The sequence below is a fragment of the Convolutriloba macropyga genome, chromosome 1 (assembly GCF_964194025.1).
Source record: "Convolutriloba macropyga chromosome 1, txConMacr16.3, whole genome shotgun sequence".
Lineage (NCBI taxonomy): Eukaryota > Metazoa > Xenacoelomorpha > Acoela > Convolutidae > Convolutriloba > Convolutriloba macropyga.
Genome location: NC_134468.1, coordinates 2,121,547 through 2,137,319, shown reverse-complemented (window position 1 = coordinate 2,137,319; position 15,773 = coordinate 2,121,547). Strand labels below are relative to the sequence as shown.

The 15,773-nt window shown below is 29.3% G+C and overlaps 1 protein-coding gene across 1 annotated transcript in view; it reads right to left on the bottom strand.

Moving 5' to 3' along the window:
* The window catches only part of LOC142357290 (leucine-rich repeat serine/threonine-protein kinase 2-like), a 53,155-nt gene that overhangs the window by 26,212 nt on the left and 11,170 nt on the right, over positions 1-15,773 (bottom strand). The window contains exon 3 of the mRNA XM_075408970.1: positions 194-565. Within this exon, the coding sequence (XP_075265085.1) occupies positions 194-565 (372 nt within the window). The remainder of the gene's footprint in view (positions 1-193; positions 566-15,773) is intronic.

Here is a 15,773-nt window from a genome sequence, read left to right as displayed (position 1 = left end):
CAGAGAGTGAGAAATGACGTCACGCGCGCAAAAGCAGTTAGTGAGAGGAAGAAGTCATTCATAAAATTTGATTTTTCAGCTATGAGGTGTGAAAACGAAAAAAGAGCGTCAGACGACGAAACAAAAAAACAAGAGCACCGAAATATAGCTCCGCTCAGCTTACAGCTATAATAAAATAATGTTAAGAACTCACATCAATGGACAGCTTTTTGCAGAGATCAGAAAAATCACTCATGGTCAAATCTGGCGCCAGGCTCGAAATTGAGAGAGGATAGTCTGGGTGCAAATTACATGTGGTCTCAGATTGGTCCTGGGCGACTTTGTTGGCGAGATCTTCAATCGGGAACAAAGTCGGGAGGCTATTCGGATCCATACGCAGCTCACTAATACAATGAGGACAAACAGCGTTGGCATCGAACAGGGTTTTGTTAGAGTTATCGAATTGTGGTGATATTCCATGGAAAGATTCGTTTATCACGAAGTCGAAGTGGTCAATGAGGTTTCCGAGCACTTTTCCTCCATTTGACGTCATCGGTACTGTTATCACAATTTCTATTCTCTCTCCCTGCGAACAAATGAAATTCATATTCTCAATCAAATCCGAACAAACAGAAAGAATTTGAGTATTTCGAAAGAATTTGAGTCTTGGAAAACAATTTTCTTTTCACGGTCACGCTGCTATTTTTCACATAAGAATCGAATTAGTTAAAGAATTACTTTCAACGCGTATTCGAGCATGGCTGAATAGAACTCAAAGAAAGAAACCTTAAAGCAATTTGAAAACAATTTCTTTAATTGTATTCAAAATTCGGGCTGGTACAAATAGATACTTTTCACCTCACTGATTATTTGGATCTTTTCCTTTTGTGTCCCCCACCCCGGTTAGTGGGTGCATATTAAAATGACGCACAATCCCCCAGACGCACGTGCCATATTTTAACATAATGATTTACTATGTAATGGCACGTGAGTAGTGGATAAAACAAGGATTCCAACCACCAGTAAAATTTGTCCCTTTCTCCTAACGCTAATCGCTCATGTCGAATCGGGCCAAATTTTACTGTTTGTTGAATCCCTTGTTTTATCCACTACTATATTCACCATTATAAATACATACTACGCGCACAATTGTGTACAAAAATGCACATAGCTAGTATAATTTATGCAATTCATACACTAATATCCAAAAGTTCTCAAAGCTAGATTTAAGCCTAATTTCATATCTAATATGCCAAACTATACTGAAATAAATCAGGTTAATCATCTCACAAAGTTTTTTTTCAATAGAATCGGATGGACTGAAAATAACTCAAAATTGCTTAGAATTGGATAATAAGAAACAAGTTTCTTTAAAATTTTTGACCTTAACCAGGAGACGATTGATCTATGATGTTTAACTGAGTGATTCTATGTACCTGGTTACATTTTTGTACAGAATGCTTGAACACTTTTAATTTTAATTATTAGGCTGACTGAAGTCTAATATTAAGCTGACTGAACAATATTAATGTATCATTTTACAGTTTTTGTAGTGAAGTGAAACTCATGATGAATAGCCAAAAAGTGCCGTGGAGAATAAAGGTCCCCACGTGGAGAATTATTCTAGAACATTCTTTTTCTAGAATATTCTCACATGAATTTTAACTTAAAATTAGTTATCATTTCCCAAGTAATTACGTTTTAAAGTAAAATAATAATTAAATCCTTCTATTAAATTGAATGATTTGTATAATCTATTAAAAATCAAATAAAGATTTTAATAAATACTCACTTTACTAGCTAATTTTTAAGGGTATCTTATATTCGAAATTTTCACTTGTTTTCATTCTGTTAGTGGTGGTGGCTTTCTTTGTCAATGGCGGCCGCCATTTTAGCATGACATGCACTTTTCATTCGATCTGCTAAGCAGTGTAATGCGATGTTAAACCAAGCTTGTTGACTTCTTATACTATTAGCGGTTGCTAAATATGAAAGAAAGCGAACAATAATAGCACAGTCAAAAACACTGAGATCGGTGGAAACACAGTGATTAGTGTTTTTCTATGTCTTCTTGAATATTATACTTATAAACATGCTCTCTGAATTGATTTCTAGTATGACCATATCTATATCTATGAAGATAAATACATAGTCTACATTTCCTATTTCTAAATCTATATAATGATATATGTTTATAAACATTACACATACTACATGTTAGATATTGATCAGGATCATAATAATGATATCCCAAATGTTCTATATAATCTTTCACTTTGACCATATTTTTACATACATAACAAGAATATTCTAATTCTTTACAATTATTACAACATTCTTTCCAAGGTTTATTTATGCATTTCATTTTCATTTTTCGAAAAAGTATTTTTTGATTATTTCCCTAAAAAAATACATCATGTCTCAGTCAACAAATACTAATGTCATAAACTTCTGCGATGTCTGTAATCTATCCGTTGAATCAAAGAAGGCTTTATATAGGCATCAATCATACGATCTCAAACATAAGGAACTATTGGAGAAAATGTTTGAGTCTGAAGAAGAGGAAATCTCGGGAGGGTGTATAATTTGGATGAAGATGATTATATTATTAAAACTAAACCAGCCACCAAACCTAAAACTAAAACTGAAGAGGATATCTACACCAGAATTAGGTATGAATGTAAAGAATGTCATGAAGAATTTAGAAGTAAAGTAGCTCTAACTACTCATTCATATAGTCACAATCGCATGTATCTAGAAAACACAGAAGACTTCGATATAAACTTAAGTCAGAACATGAGAGAATTTTATATTACTGATAAAGGTGGGAATTACATTGAAGATATAGATGAAGCAACTAATTACTCTTTAGAAGAAATTAGAAACTTACCAATTTCGTAAAGTTAAGAGTTTTAAATATAAGATCACGGCTGAATGTGATTATAAGAAGAGAACCAAAGAAGAAGTAAAAACTACTAAAATATTTTTCAATACTGATTATATTAACAATAATGCAATATATGAATATGGTGACTTCAATTGGTGGCTAGATTTCGAAAAGGAAATATATGAAGGTTATGGTTATGATTTTGAGTTTCTTGGAATAAGAAGTATTCAGTTAAACATTGAACCAACTAAAGCATCTATTGGTAGTTATATAGATTTACCTCCAGATCTCAACAACTCTAAATCGATATTAAATATACGTAGTTATAAATGCAACTGCTTACAACTAACTATTACTGCTTGGCTACATCCCGCCCACACCATGCAACTCGAGAAAGTAAATATGTAGATAAACTAATTGAACAAAGACAACAACATGAAGATGATTTTGCTTATATAATAAGAATACAGAAATTGTATAGTATTAAAATTTGGGTATACACACCTTGTGGTGGGGGCAAAATAGAATTGTTTAAACAAGTGGATGATTTTAATAAAGATAGAAAAGATGTAAGAATACTAGTTTGGAGTTAAATATTATTATTGTGATAGGTGTACCTATTGGTTTAACTCACAAATTAAATATGATAAACACGAATGCAGCACCTCATTCAAACCAGAGATTGTTTGTCCTAAGAAAAAACATATTACTTTTGTAAATGAACACAAACGTCAGAATATAAAAAATATTATAACTGCCGATATAGAATGTTGCATTGTTGATCCACGAAGCAGTTTCACCGATGTCTCAACTAATGATTTACAATATGTAATAGCTGAACATATTCCAATAGCTGTGGGTTACACCTGGCAAGGTAACTTCAAACACTACTTCGGTCTAGGCTGCATCAAAAGATTTGCTAGAGATCTGTTAGAAATAGAAACAGAATAATTTCAAACATAATGAAAAGATGATATTCACAGAAGAAGATAAATTATATCATGAAACTAATAACACTTGTCATATCTGCAGCAAAACATGTATTAAAAAAATAAGAGATCATTGTCATGAAACTGGTAAATATAGAGGACCAGCATGTAAAATATGTAATCTAAGATACAAACAACAAAACTTCATTCCAGTTATATTCCATAATGGCTCTGGCTATGACTTCAACCTACTATACAGTGAACTCTTCAAACAGAATAATGATAAAAGAAAAGTAGATAACATACCACTAGCTGCTGGTAAGTCTAAGATGTTTAGCATTGGTTGTCTCAAATTCTTAGATAGTTATAACTTCCTAGTTATGCCTCTAGATCAAATGGCAAAGATATATGGGTGTAAAACTAAAACATTATATCCATATGAATACTTTGGTTTAGACTCCTATAATAATCTTATAGGTAATCTAAAAAAAGAAGACTTTAAATCCTTTCTACATAATAAATTACCAACACAAGAGGAAGTAGATAACTTTAATAATGAAAACAGTCATAAAACTGGTAAAAATCTAACTATAGAGTATTTACAGAATGATGTGGAAGTATTAGACTATTGCATGAATGAATATGTTAAACTAAGCATGAAAGAATTCAAGCTCAATACCCTACACTATGTAAGTCTCCCAGGTTATAGTTTTGATTGTTGGTTAATGTCAAGTGGTGTTACACTAGATACATTGCAAAATAAACAAATGCTAGATGATTTTGTTGTAGCAAAGCGAGGTGGTATATGCGGAATAATGGGTGATAGATATATTACTAATGATAATACTAATACTAATATAAATACTAAAGATAAACTTAATAATAGAAATATATGGTACATCGATGCAACCAACCTATACGGTTATGCAATGATGCAAAAGTTACCTTATAAGGATTTTGAGTTTATTACTACTACTACTACTCTAGATGTAATATTGAATACTCCAGATGATAGTGATCATGGTTACTATATAGTTTGTGATATTGATTATACTAATGAATGTAAAGAGAGAACAGAACAGTTAGCACTAATGCCTAATAAGAGAAAGATAAATGGTAATGAATTGGGATACCAACAAAGAGAGAAAAGTAAAGCAAGATCCGAGAAATTAATCTTAGATCAAAACAACAAAACAGCATATATGGTTCATTATAGGATGTTAAAGTTCTATGTTAAGATGGGAGTAAAAGTAAAAAAAATACAGAATAATTAAATTTAAACAAGACTACATATGTAGCGATTATATACAAAACAATACAAATAAAAGAGCAACAGCTAAAACTGAAGCAGAAAAGGATGGAAGGAAATTAATGAATAACTCATTATATGGAAGAATGTGCATGAATCCTCTACACTTCTTTCAAAGCAAGTTCTTGCATGATGAAGAAAAGATAATGAAAAGTGTAAGTAAACCAACATTTAAGAATATAACTAGATGTAGAGATTATAGCAAAATAGAATATATAAAGAAAAAAATAGAATATGATTCTCCAGTATATGTAGGTGTTACTATCTTAGAGTTAAGTAAATTACACATGTATGATGTATTCTATAATATTCTACAACCATCCCTCAAAGATCTAACACTTCACTATATGGATACGGACAGTTTCGTATTAAGTTATAGTGAAGGTAAAGTTAGTGATGAGCATATGGACTTAAGTAATCTAGACATACCTATAAAAACTAATAATAAAGTCCCGGGCAAGTTTAAGCACGAGCTGGGAAGTAGGATTATTGAGGAATTTATAGCATTGTCCACCAAAACATATAGCTTCAAAAATTATCCTAAAAACACTAAAGAAAAAGGAATAAAGAAGCATAATAATGCTAGGCACATAGATTATTATGATGCATTAATGAATAATACACAGAGAACAGTAGATGAATGTAGAATACAAAAAGTTGGCGATAACATGACAACCACAAAAACAAGTATGATTAGTTTAATAATATTTGATGATAAAAGGTTTTATGTAAACAATATAAAAACTTATCCGCATGATAAGGAACTATATTTAACTAAAAGAGATTTAATAAAAATGATCCACCAAGCATCATTAGATGGAGACAAAGACCTACTGGTTAATAATATTCTAGAACTAACCATTAATGATGATAGAAAGTTAATTGAAGTTGCTATTATATTATATAACGAGCTTTGCTAATTTTTATAACAAATAATTATAGACCTAATTCATTCATTACATCCATATGGTTGGTAGTTAGTATATTATAAATCATTATCTGAGCCATATATTTTTCCATAGTGTCTCCCATGATTGTATTCTTATGTAGTGTAGCTCCAGCTATTATATTTTTATTATATTCTAGAAATTTTATTATCTTCCCAGCCCCATCTACATATTTAGAATAAGTTGAAATTATTAAATCATCATGATTTGGTTCCTTAATATGATCAATAAACTCATCTATAGTATTACAACGTCTTTTACAAGCTAAACATCTTTTTAGATTAAGAGAAAAGCTGTTTTCATTATACATTTTTTACTCTTATTACAATTTTTCAATACATATATAATGACTAAACTAGATAAACTTATAGAATTAAACAATCTAGAAAAACATAGAAGATAAATTAAAACAACAAGAATATTATGGTGAAATAGAAGAGTTATTCGATCCTTTAACTAAAACTATCAGTGAAACTGCTTCGCAGGTAATGAAAACAATGAACAGAATCTAGCATTAAGTGAACAAACATTAAGAGCAATAGATTGGCAAAATCAAGAGTTAGATAAACAAACTAAGATGATCGAGCAAGCTGGTTCCCAGTTTAATGAAACTGCTTCCAAGATTGGTGAAACGTTAAAAGGGACCATAAAGCAAACTCAAGATATAGCACCAGTTTATGTTGATACAAAAACAGCCAAACTTCTTCATGACATGGGGGCTCAAACTAATCCTCAATTAAAATTAGAACTCGTAGATGTACCTAGTAGGAGATATAAAATGAATGGTGTTGATATATTTCTAGAGCAGGGTGCATTTTTAGTTAGGGATAATGTTTTCAGAGTTTTCAGAAGGATTTACTGATTTTCTTGCTAAAACAAATGTAACATATGATAAGGTTGAGGAAGATGAAAACAAAATTAAAAGGTTTTTAAAGGATATTAGATATGATTTAGGAAAAGGGGATAAGAAAAGCGCTAGATATAGAACAATAAAACGTATAATGGAGGTAAGAGATGATATATTTGGCAGGGGATTAAATGGCAACCCAAATAATTTAGTAGAAAGACTAGAATTATTAATACTAGAAACAAAAGATGGTCATGATGGGTTATATGATGAAATGCTCGATATATCTAAGCAACTATTATCTATGAATATTATTAATCAAAACCAACTAGATAATTTTGATTTTAATTATGGTAAATAGGTGAAACCATGACTACGTCCATCAGGGAACCTGCTTCGCAGATGACTATGTCCATAAATAAAACGATAAAAAAACAACAACAACTAGCTAAAAAAGTATTCAGTCCTCAAATAACAAAGTTTAAAAGACAAAGAATAATACCACTATATAAAGATGGAACATGGTCAGCTGATTTAATTGATAAGTCATCTCTAAGTAAATACAATAATAATTATAAGTTTATATTAACAGTTATAGATATATTCACAAAATATGCATGGGCTATTCCATTAAAGAATAAATCTGGTTTATCTATAACTAACGGTTTTAAAATAGTATTAAGTGAACATCCACAAGGTGGCTCTGAACCTAGAAAACCGAAAAGTTATGGGTAAATAGAGGTAGTGAGTTTTACAATAAAACATTTAAATCTTTACTGAAAGAATATGGAACCGGCAAAGCCGCTTCAGGGATAGAGCTATATTCTACTTATAGTGATTTAAAGGCTGTATTCGTAGAGAGATTCAATAGAACATTATTACACATAATAAATAAACCTATGTTCATGAATGGCGATGGTAATTGGGTAAATATAATAAATGATGCTGTTGTAACATATAACAATAACATTCACTCAACAATTAAAATGACACCAGTTGATACTTCTAATAATCCTGATAAAGTTAAATACTATGTTAATTCTACCAAAGCAACACCAAAATTTAAAGTTGGTGATTATGTTAGAAATGTAGATAAACGTAATATCTTCTCTAAAGGTTATACTTCTAATTGGAATAGAGAATTGTTTGAAGTTAATGAAGTTCTAAAAACACAACCACCAACTTATAAATTAGGAGATATTAATGGTGAGATAATAGAAGGTAAATATTATGAACAGGAACTATTGAAATCCGAGTTTGATTTTGAATCTAATAATAAGGTTTTGGAATCATTAAATATTGACCTGTGGTCCTAAGTCTAATTATAATTCTAAGTCTAAGTCTAATTGTAAGACTAATTATAAGTCTAATTACAAGACTAATTATTATTCTAATTATATGTAAACAAATACAAAGATGACAAGAAATAGATTCAATCAAGCTAAACATAAATCAACATCAACATCAACAAACAACTTAACACTAAGTAAGGCTCGTGGGTTATTCCTAGAAGATACTGATGATATTGATATGAAGGATACCTATAAAATTACAAATGTTCATCCTCCTAGAGATGAAAAAGATGTTGTTAATAAAGAGTATTGTGACAATAACTTATTATCCTCTTCTAATAAAATAGACATTTTAAGTAGAAACATAACTGAACTAAGAAAGGGTGATTTTGATAAAGTTACAACTAAAACATTACAACTAAATGAAACACAATTTAATGAAGAACTAATTAATGAGTTTATTGAATCAACAAATGAAGTCAGAAATACTGTTAAGTTTTGTAATAAAGTTGCTGCAGATACTATCTCTAAATATAATCAATTTAAGCAAGAATTTGATAATAATAAGTTTAATCAGAATATAACTAACATACACTTAGATGAAATGTTTACTAACGGTCTGAGAGAAATGAAAAGCAATGACCAATCCAAAGCAATGACCAATCCAACAGCACCGAGTGAGAGATTACTATATACAGATTTGTCATCAGTATCAGAAAGATTGATAAACGAAAAGATTCAAGCTAATAATAAATTTAACAACAATATTAACATTACAAAAGATACTAGAAATTATTATGAAACTGAAACTAATAACTATAATAAGAAGTTAAAAAGATATAAGAATTATATTAACATAGCTGAGATAACAGAAATAGTATTATCATCAATAGCAACAACTGCAACATCAACATCAGTTGCATTAACAGGTATGGGATTAGTTTATTCTATACCAACAGCTTTTGCTAAAGCAACTGTTTGTGGTTCATTATCAAAAACAATTAATAATAATATTAGAAATAAAATTATAAAGTATTCACAAATGTATATTTTAAGTAAACAGTTTAGTGATAAGTTTAATAAACTATATACTAAATCAATGAATGATAATAAAATAGATAATGATGAGTATAATGAATTTGTTAAGTTATATGAGGATTATAAGAAGAATAAGAAAAACAAGCTGAGTATTTTTTTAGATTAAAAATATTAGTGCTTAGTAATAACAATGTTTTTAGTAATAATAATATTAGTATTAATATTTATCCGCGAAGCGGTTACACCGATCGATAAATATATAATCATAATCTTAGTTATAATCATAATCATAAACATAATATAATCATAATTATAATCAAATAATTATCTTTTCTTTGTACCTAAGTATAACCCTCTTCCTTTTTGTACTACTTTTACACCTTCACCAGTAGTTGCAAATTTAATTAAATCAGGTGTGGCTGATAAAGCAGCTCTAGAGTTTCTAGATGCAGCTGCACTTCCCATTTTACTTGCTATTTCTAATGCTCTTACTGGATTATTAGCAACTTTCTTTCCAAAATTAACCGTAGCTTTACCAACACTTTTAAAGAAATCTTTAAGTCCTTCTGCTTCTATTGTTGCATCAGATACTGTCATTGATTTATTCCTTCTACATAAAACACAATTACCTTTTAACATCTTAGTTCCTTTTGAAGTAATAGCTCCTCTTATATTAACAGTACCACTATAATGTCTACCTCCAACACAATATGAATTAGTTTTGAACTTATTTAAAAGACTCATTTCTATATATAAAAAATAATGGAAGTTAAAAAGTATAATCCCTTTGTTGTTATTAAGCCTAAGCCTACGGGTTCCACCCGCGAGCAAAGCTCGAAGACTGAGCCTAAACCTAAGGTTAAAACCAAGCCCAAGGTTAAGCTTGAAGCTAGAGGCTTGGCTCTAGAGAATAAAAAGAAATTAGACATTATTTATGCTAAAGGTTTTGTTAATACTAATAAGAAATAGTTAGGTATTAACAAGAATAACAATTAGAGCTGACTAGCTATAAATATAAGTATAAGTATATGGTTATGTATCAGTATAAGTATATAATTATAACAATAACTATATTATACTATAATTATAAATTATCGCTAGAGTTATATCTAAAATTATAATTATCGCTAGAGTTATATCTAAAATTATAATTATCGCTAGAGTTATATCTATGACTAAAATTATATCTATGACTTAAATTATATCTATGACTTAAATTATATCTATGATATTATGTCTACCATCTTATTAGCATGACTATTCACACTAATAACCTTTCTAGTTAATACTAATGCATGACATAACATCTGCAACTGCAGCACTAAATTTAAAATTAAGTTGCATTGGTTGTGGACCTATATGATCCCTTTGATATCTAGTATCGAATACACATATTCTATAATTACTTTCGAATGTTCTATGATTTATATATGGTTTTGAATTATGTGGTAGCCCATTATAATCTTTATTAAAGCTAACAATCCCTTTAAAAGCCTCATTATAATTATTGGTTCCATAATTAATATTCATTCTATCCTCGGGATAAAACTCACTACCAATCTTACAATAACATTCAGTAACACTCATTACATCAAATGTACTTGCATCATGAGTTTGTTCATTAACATTATTATTTTCAAAACCAACTATTATATATTGCGGTCTTTCCATACCACTTTCCATACCTAGATCAAACAAGAAGTTAGTAGCATTGGGTACATTCTCATAAAATGTCTTTCTTTCATAATAACTAAAGTCTACATTATTCTTTTTACTTAAACCCTTTTGCACAATAATTCTATTATCATTACTAGGATCAATACTAGGTACACACCATGATTTATCTCTAATTTCTATATTACCATCATTGGCAACTGCACCAGGATTAGCATTAAATCTATATAGAGCTCTATCATTATTATTTCTTTTTAAAATTAGTTTAAATCCTAAACCATATATAATCTTAGGATGACAATGATCTATATATTCAATAATCCTACCACCACTAGTTTCAAGCTTAATTGAACTGAACAATGCCATCATACCATAATTAACTAATCTAATATTAGCATCATTAGCAAATACACCACCATTATCATCTGATACAACAAACTCTATCTCTAGATATGAATCACGCAAATTTAAGTGATTCTCTTCTCTATTGAGTATGATATTAATATTGGTATTAACCGTATTCATTGTTGCTAGATTATTAGGTTTATATTTTATAATCTTACTTTTATGTATATCATTATAATAACCATAAGTTGTATCCAAATTAAAATCCATTTTTATTAGATAAAAAATGACAGACCACTTGATTTTGTATGAACTACAAAATATACACGAAGCTTTAACTAAAACTAAAGAAGAGCATACACTTAACTTTAGAATGATTAAACCAACAGGAAAGTTTAACTTTAGTGAACCTATACTGAATACAACAAAATTAGGTTTAATTAGATTATCTGTTTATAATTCAGTGTTTAATGTGAATAGGAGAAACAATCAATTCTTATATGCTAGTACTGTTATAGAAGATGATGAAGCTTTACCTCGGGCTCTTAGCTCTGACCCTAACCTTAACCCTATCTCTACCTCAAGCCCAAACATTACATCTATACTTAATTATAATTATAAAGGAATCCCGTTGCTATATTCAACTATTACACCGGGAGCATATGAGTTAACTGACATAGCAGAAATAATAAAAGAAGAAACTGATGGTAATGTTATAATAGAACCTGATAAGAATACGATGAAATGTTTAATGGAAATAAAACAAGGAGCAATCAGCTTTGATATAGAAAACTCACTAGCCTCATTACTAGGATTTAGAAAAATAATTTATAAAAAAGGTAGATATAAATCTCACAAAATTATTGATATTATGGGTTTTAGTACTATTAACATTCATTGTAATGTGATATCTGGAGCTAAAGATAATGGTAAAGATACAGATATACTATATACTTTTAATCTAACTGAACCACCAGGTTACTTGATAAATATTATACCAACTAATATCTTGTATCAAAATGTAACTAAAGATAGAAAAGAAAATATAGAATTTCATATTAAAGATGAGCATGGAAGACCTATAGACTTTAATGGTGATGTATTAAGTTTTACTTTACATCTGTGTTAACAACTTCGTTGATCTGATTTACACTTACACTTATCTGCGAAGCAGGTTCTCCCGATACTTGTACATAGACTTACACTTATCTGCGAAGCAGGTTCCCTGATACTTAAACTTAAACTAAACTACATAACTCTCCGATCCCAATTAATTCTTAGTTTACCATTAATATTTTTATTTTTAGTTATATCAATGACAATATAATTATAAGGCTCTTTCCATACCTTATTACATATATTAGCAAAATCATTATAACTAAGTTCAACATTATTAAAGAAATCTTGATATATAGATATGAGGACTTTACCTCTCTGTTCAAATAAAATAAATAGATTACAGTTCTCTCTAACACTCTGCCTATCCAGAGAGAACAGGTTTTGATTAAGATATATCATATTACAGTTATTATGTCTACCTCTACAAAAGTATTCATTAATAACTGGTTCTTTGGCTCTAACATCATCAAATATCATTAGTTTCTTTAAGTCTTTGCGTAGTTTATCAGGAGATGGTAAATCTTTTATATCTTTAATAAATTCAACATCTGCTTTTGGGTTTATTCTTTCTATACCATGGTACTGATCACCAGTAGGTCCAATGATGTATAGCTTATCAAAGTATATACTAGCTAGAATTAGTTTTTTCAATAAGAATGTCTTACCACATTCACTAGGACCAGATATTATACATCTAAAATTATCTGGGAATGCGTCCTCAGTAATTATATCATCATCATTTAACCATAAAAATAGATAATCATTTATGTTTACAGATATCGGTGAAACCGCTTCACGGATATTATTAGTAGGACTATTACTAATGCTATTACTATTGCTATTCCTATTAGATTTACTCCTTTGATATTTTTCATCAAATAGATATATAAAATTATCATTATCATTATCATTATCATTATCATTATCATTATCAATGACATTATCCTTATCATTAACATTATCATTATCATTAAAATTATCATTATTAGCAAAGCTACTTCGTAGATCATTAACATTATCATTGAAATTATCCTTATCTTTATCACCACCTCTACTACAACTTAAACAAAAACACTCATTATATATTCCTGGATATTTACATTGATTAACTAGAATATTCAAAGCACTTTTAATTCTAAATCCTCTATCAATAAGATAGATCATATATAAACAATAAACCCCACAATAAGATTCATCATATTGTTGTATTCTCTCATTAGAGCATAGATCAACATATTCTTCTAGGAATAATGGCGGGGTTTCTACACCCAAACTATCAAAGTAATACACAGGACCATCGGTGGAAGGACCTTCGGTCTTGGTTCCCCAACCGCTTCGCGTATCTTCTCTTCTTATAACTAAAACCCAAGGTGTACCTTCAGTTGGATGTAGATTTACAATAATGTTGAAGTTAGGATCCCTGATACTATCTGGAGTTTGATCTCTCATTACAATCTCAATTGGTGTTAGACTTATATCTTTACCTATATCTTTTATTCTGATATCACTCATAGCATTATTATCAATATTAAATTTATTATTGATTTCCTCAAAAGTTAGGATGAGCATTTTTATATAATAAATTTATTAAATCTAAGTCTAATTATAAGTCTCAGTCTAAATCTAAATCAAATCTTTATTTATTATATAAAAATGGAAACAGGTAGTGCAGTTTTTATTTTTATTATTATAATTGGAATTTGTTATATAATATATGATTCAAGACCAACTAAATACACAAAACTAGAAGAAAGCTTTGGTGGATTTATGAATAGGAGTCTAGTTAGATTTGAATATGAAAAGTCACCACTACATACTATTGTTTATGGTGGAACTGGAACGGGTAAAACATATTTTATTAGACAATACTTAAAGTTATACTTAGACCATGGTCAAGTTCAAGATCAAGTTCAAGATCAAGATCCGCGAAGCGGTTACACCGATCAAGTTCAAGATCAAGACCAAAGGTCCATAGTTATAGTTTGAAAAGATGACAGAGACTGGATAGATCCTGAGTCTAATAAGTTTTATACTGGGTTTAATAAATGGGATATAAAAATGATCACAAAAAATAATATGCATAAATTTCAAAATTGTGTAATAGTACTTGATGATATGGGTGATAGGTTAAATAAGGATATAGGTAATTATTTTACTGAAGGTAGACATTATAATATTCAAATGATTGCAATGTGTCATAAACCAGCTCAAATAATTAATACAGCAAGAATGAGTTGTGATACTATTTATTTAACAACTTATAATGGACCTGACTTATTTAAAAACTTTAATGAGATATATAAAAGTGAACATGACTTCAATAAATTAATTAGTGAATTAAATAGTAACTATTATAATTGTAGAGATGGAATGTCAGATGAACTTCGTTATGGTATAATTAAATATAATAAAAAGGAAAATACTTTTATTATTATCAGTAGTAATAGAACAATGAAATATGATTCAAGAGTTGGTTTCCTTGATTTAAAAGCTCTTAGTTTAAAAGATGATTTAGAAAGAGAAGATATAAATAAACTTATAGCATATATGAAACCACTCATGATAAATGCAACAGATAGAAATGTTATTAATTATGATAATTATCAGTTTTATTTTAATAAACTTCTTACTTTAAATAATATTAAAATTCAGAATGATGTTTTAACAAAAGAGATGATTAAGGGAAAGGGTATGAAAATTTTATCAAATATTGGTGGAATTATAGGCACAGGTTTATTTATATTTAATTGTTTTTATCCTAATTCATTATCAAGAAATGCTGGAACTGTATCAATGGGAGCAAGCACAATGTTGAGTAGAGTAAATACATTAGTTAATGTTGGATATGGAGAAGGGTTGGAAGGTGAAACACGGACAAAGTCCGATTCCTCGATCTGCGAAGCAGGTTCCGTGATCTAAGAGGAATATATAGATCGGGGAAGCAGTTATACTGATCAGGGAAGCAGTTATACTGATCAGTGTAACTGTGACTTCGTCAATGAAGAGATGGGAATTTTGAATAGAAAGGGAGGAAAGTTTTAAAACAAACTATATATAAATAATGAAGAATTTAGAGAAGAGATTATAAATTTTGTTAAAGATAAAAAAGAATTAGACCTTGATTTGATCTTAGATAAGAGATGTAAAACTAATACACTCAATACTTTAGGAAATAAATATTTAGCAGAGTGTATCACATCTAAAGATAATACTAAAGATTTAATTGAAATCATGGCTAAATATTATCCACAAAGTTTGTACACCGATTCTACAGCATAGCTAATATTATCTGCGAATTTGCAAAACAGCTCCGTTGAGCAGTTTGGTAAACCACGAACAAAGTTCGTTCACTGATAATTTTATCTATTAAAAATGCTTTTACAATGTTTAGAGTGTAACTATAAATG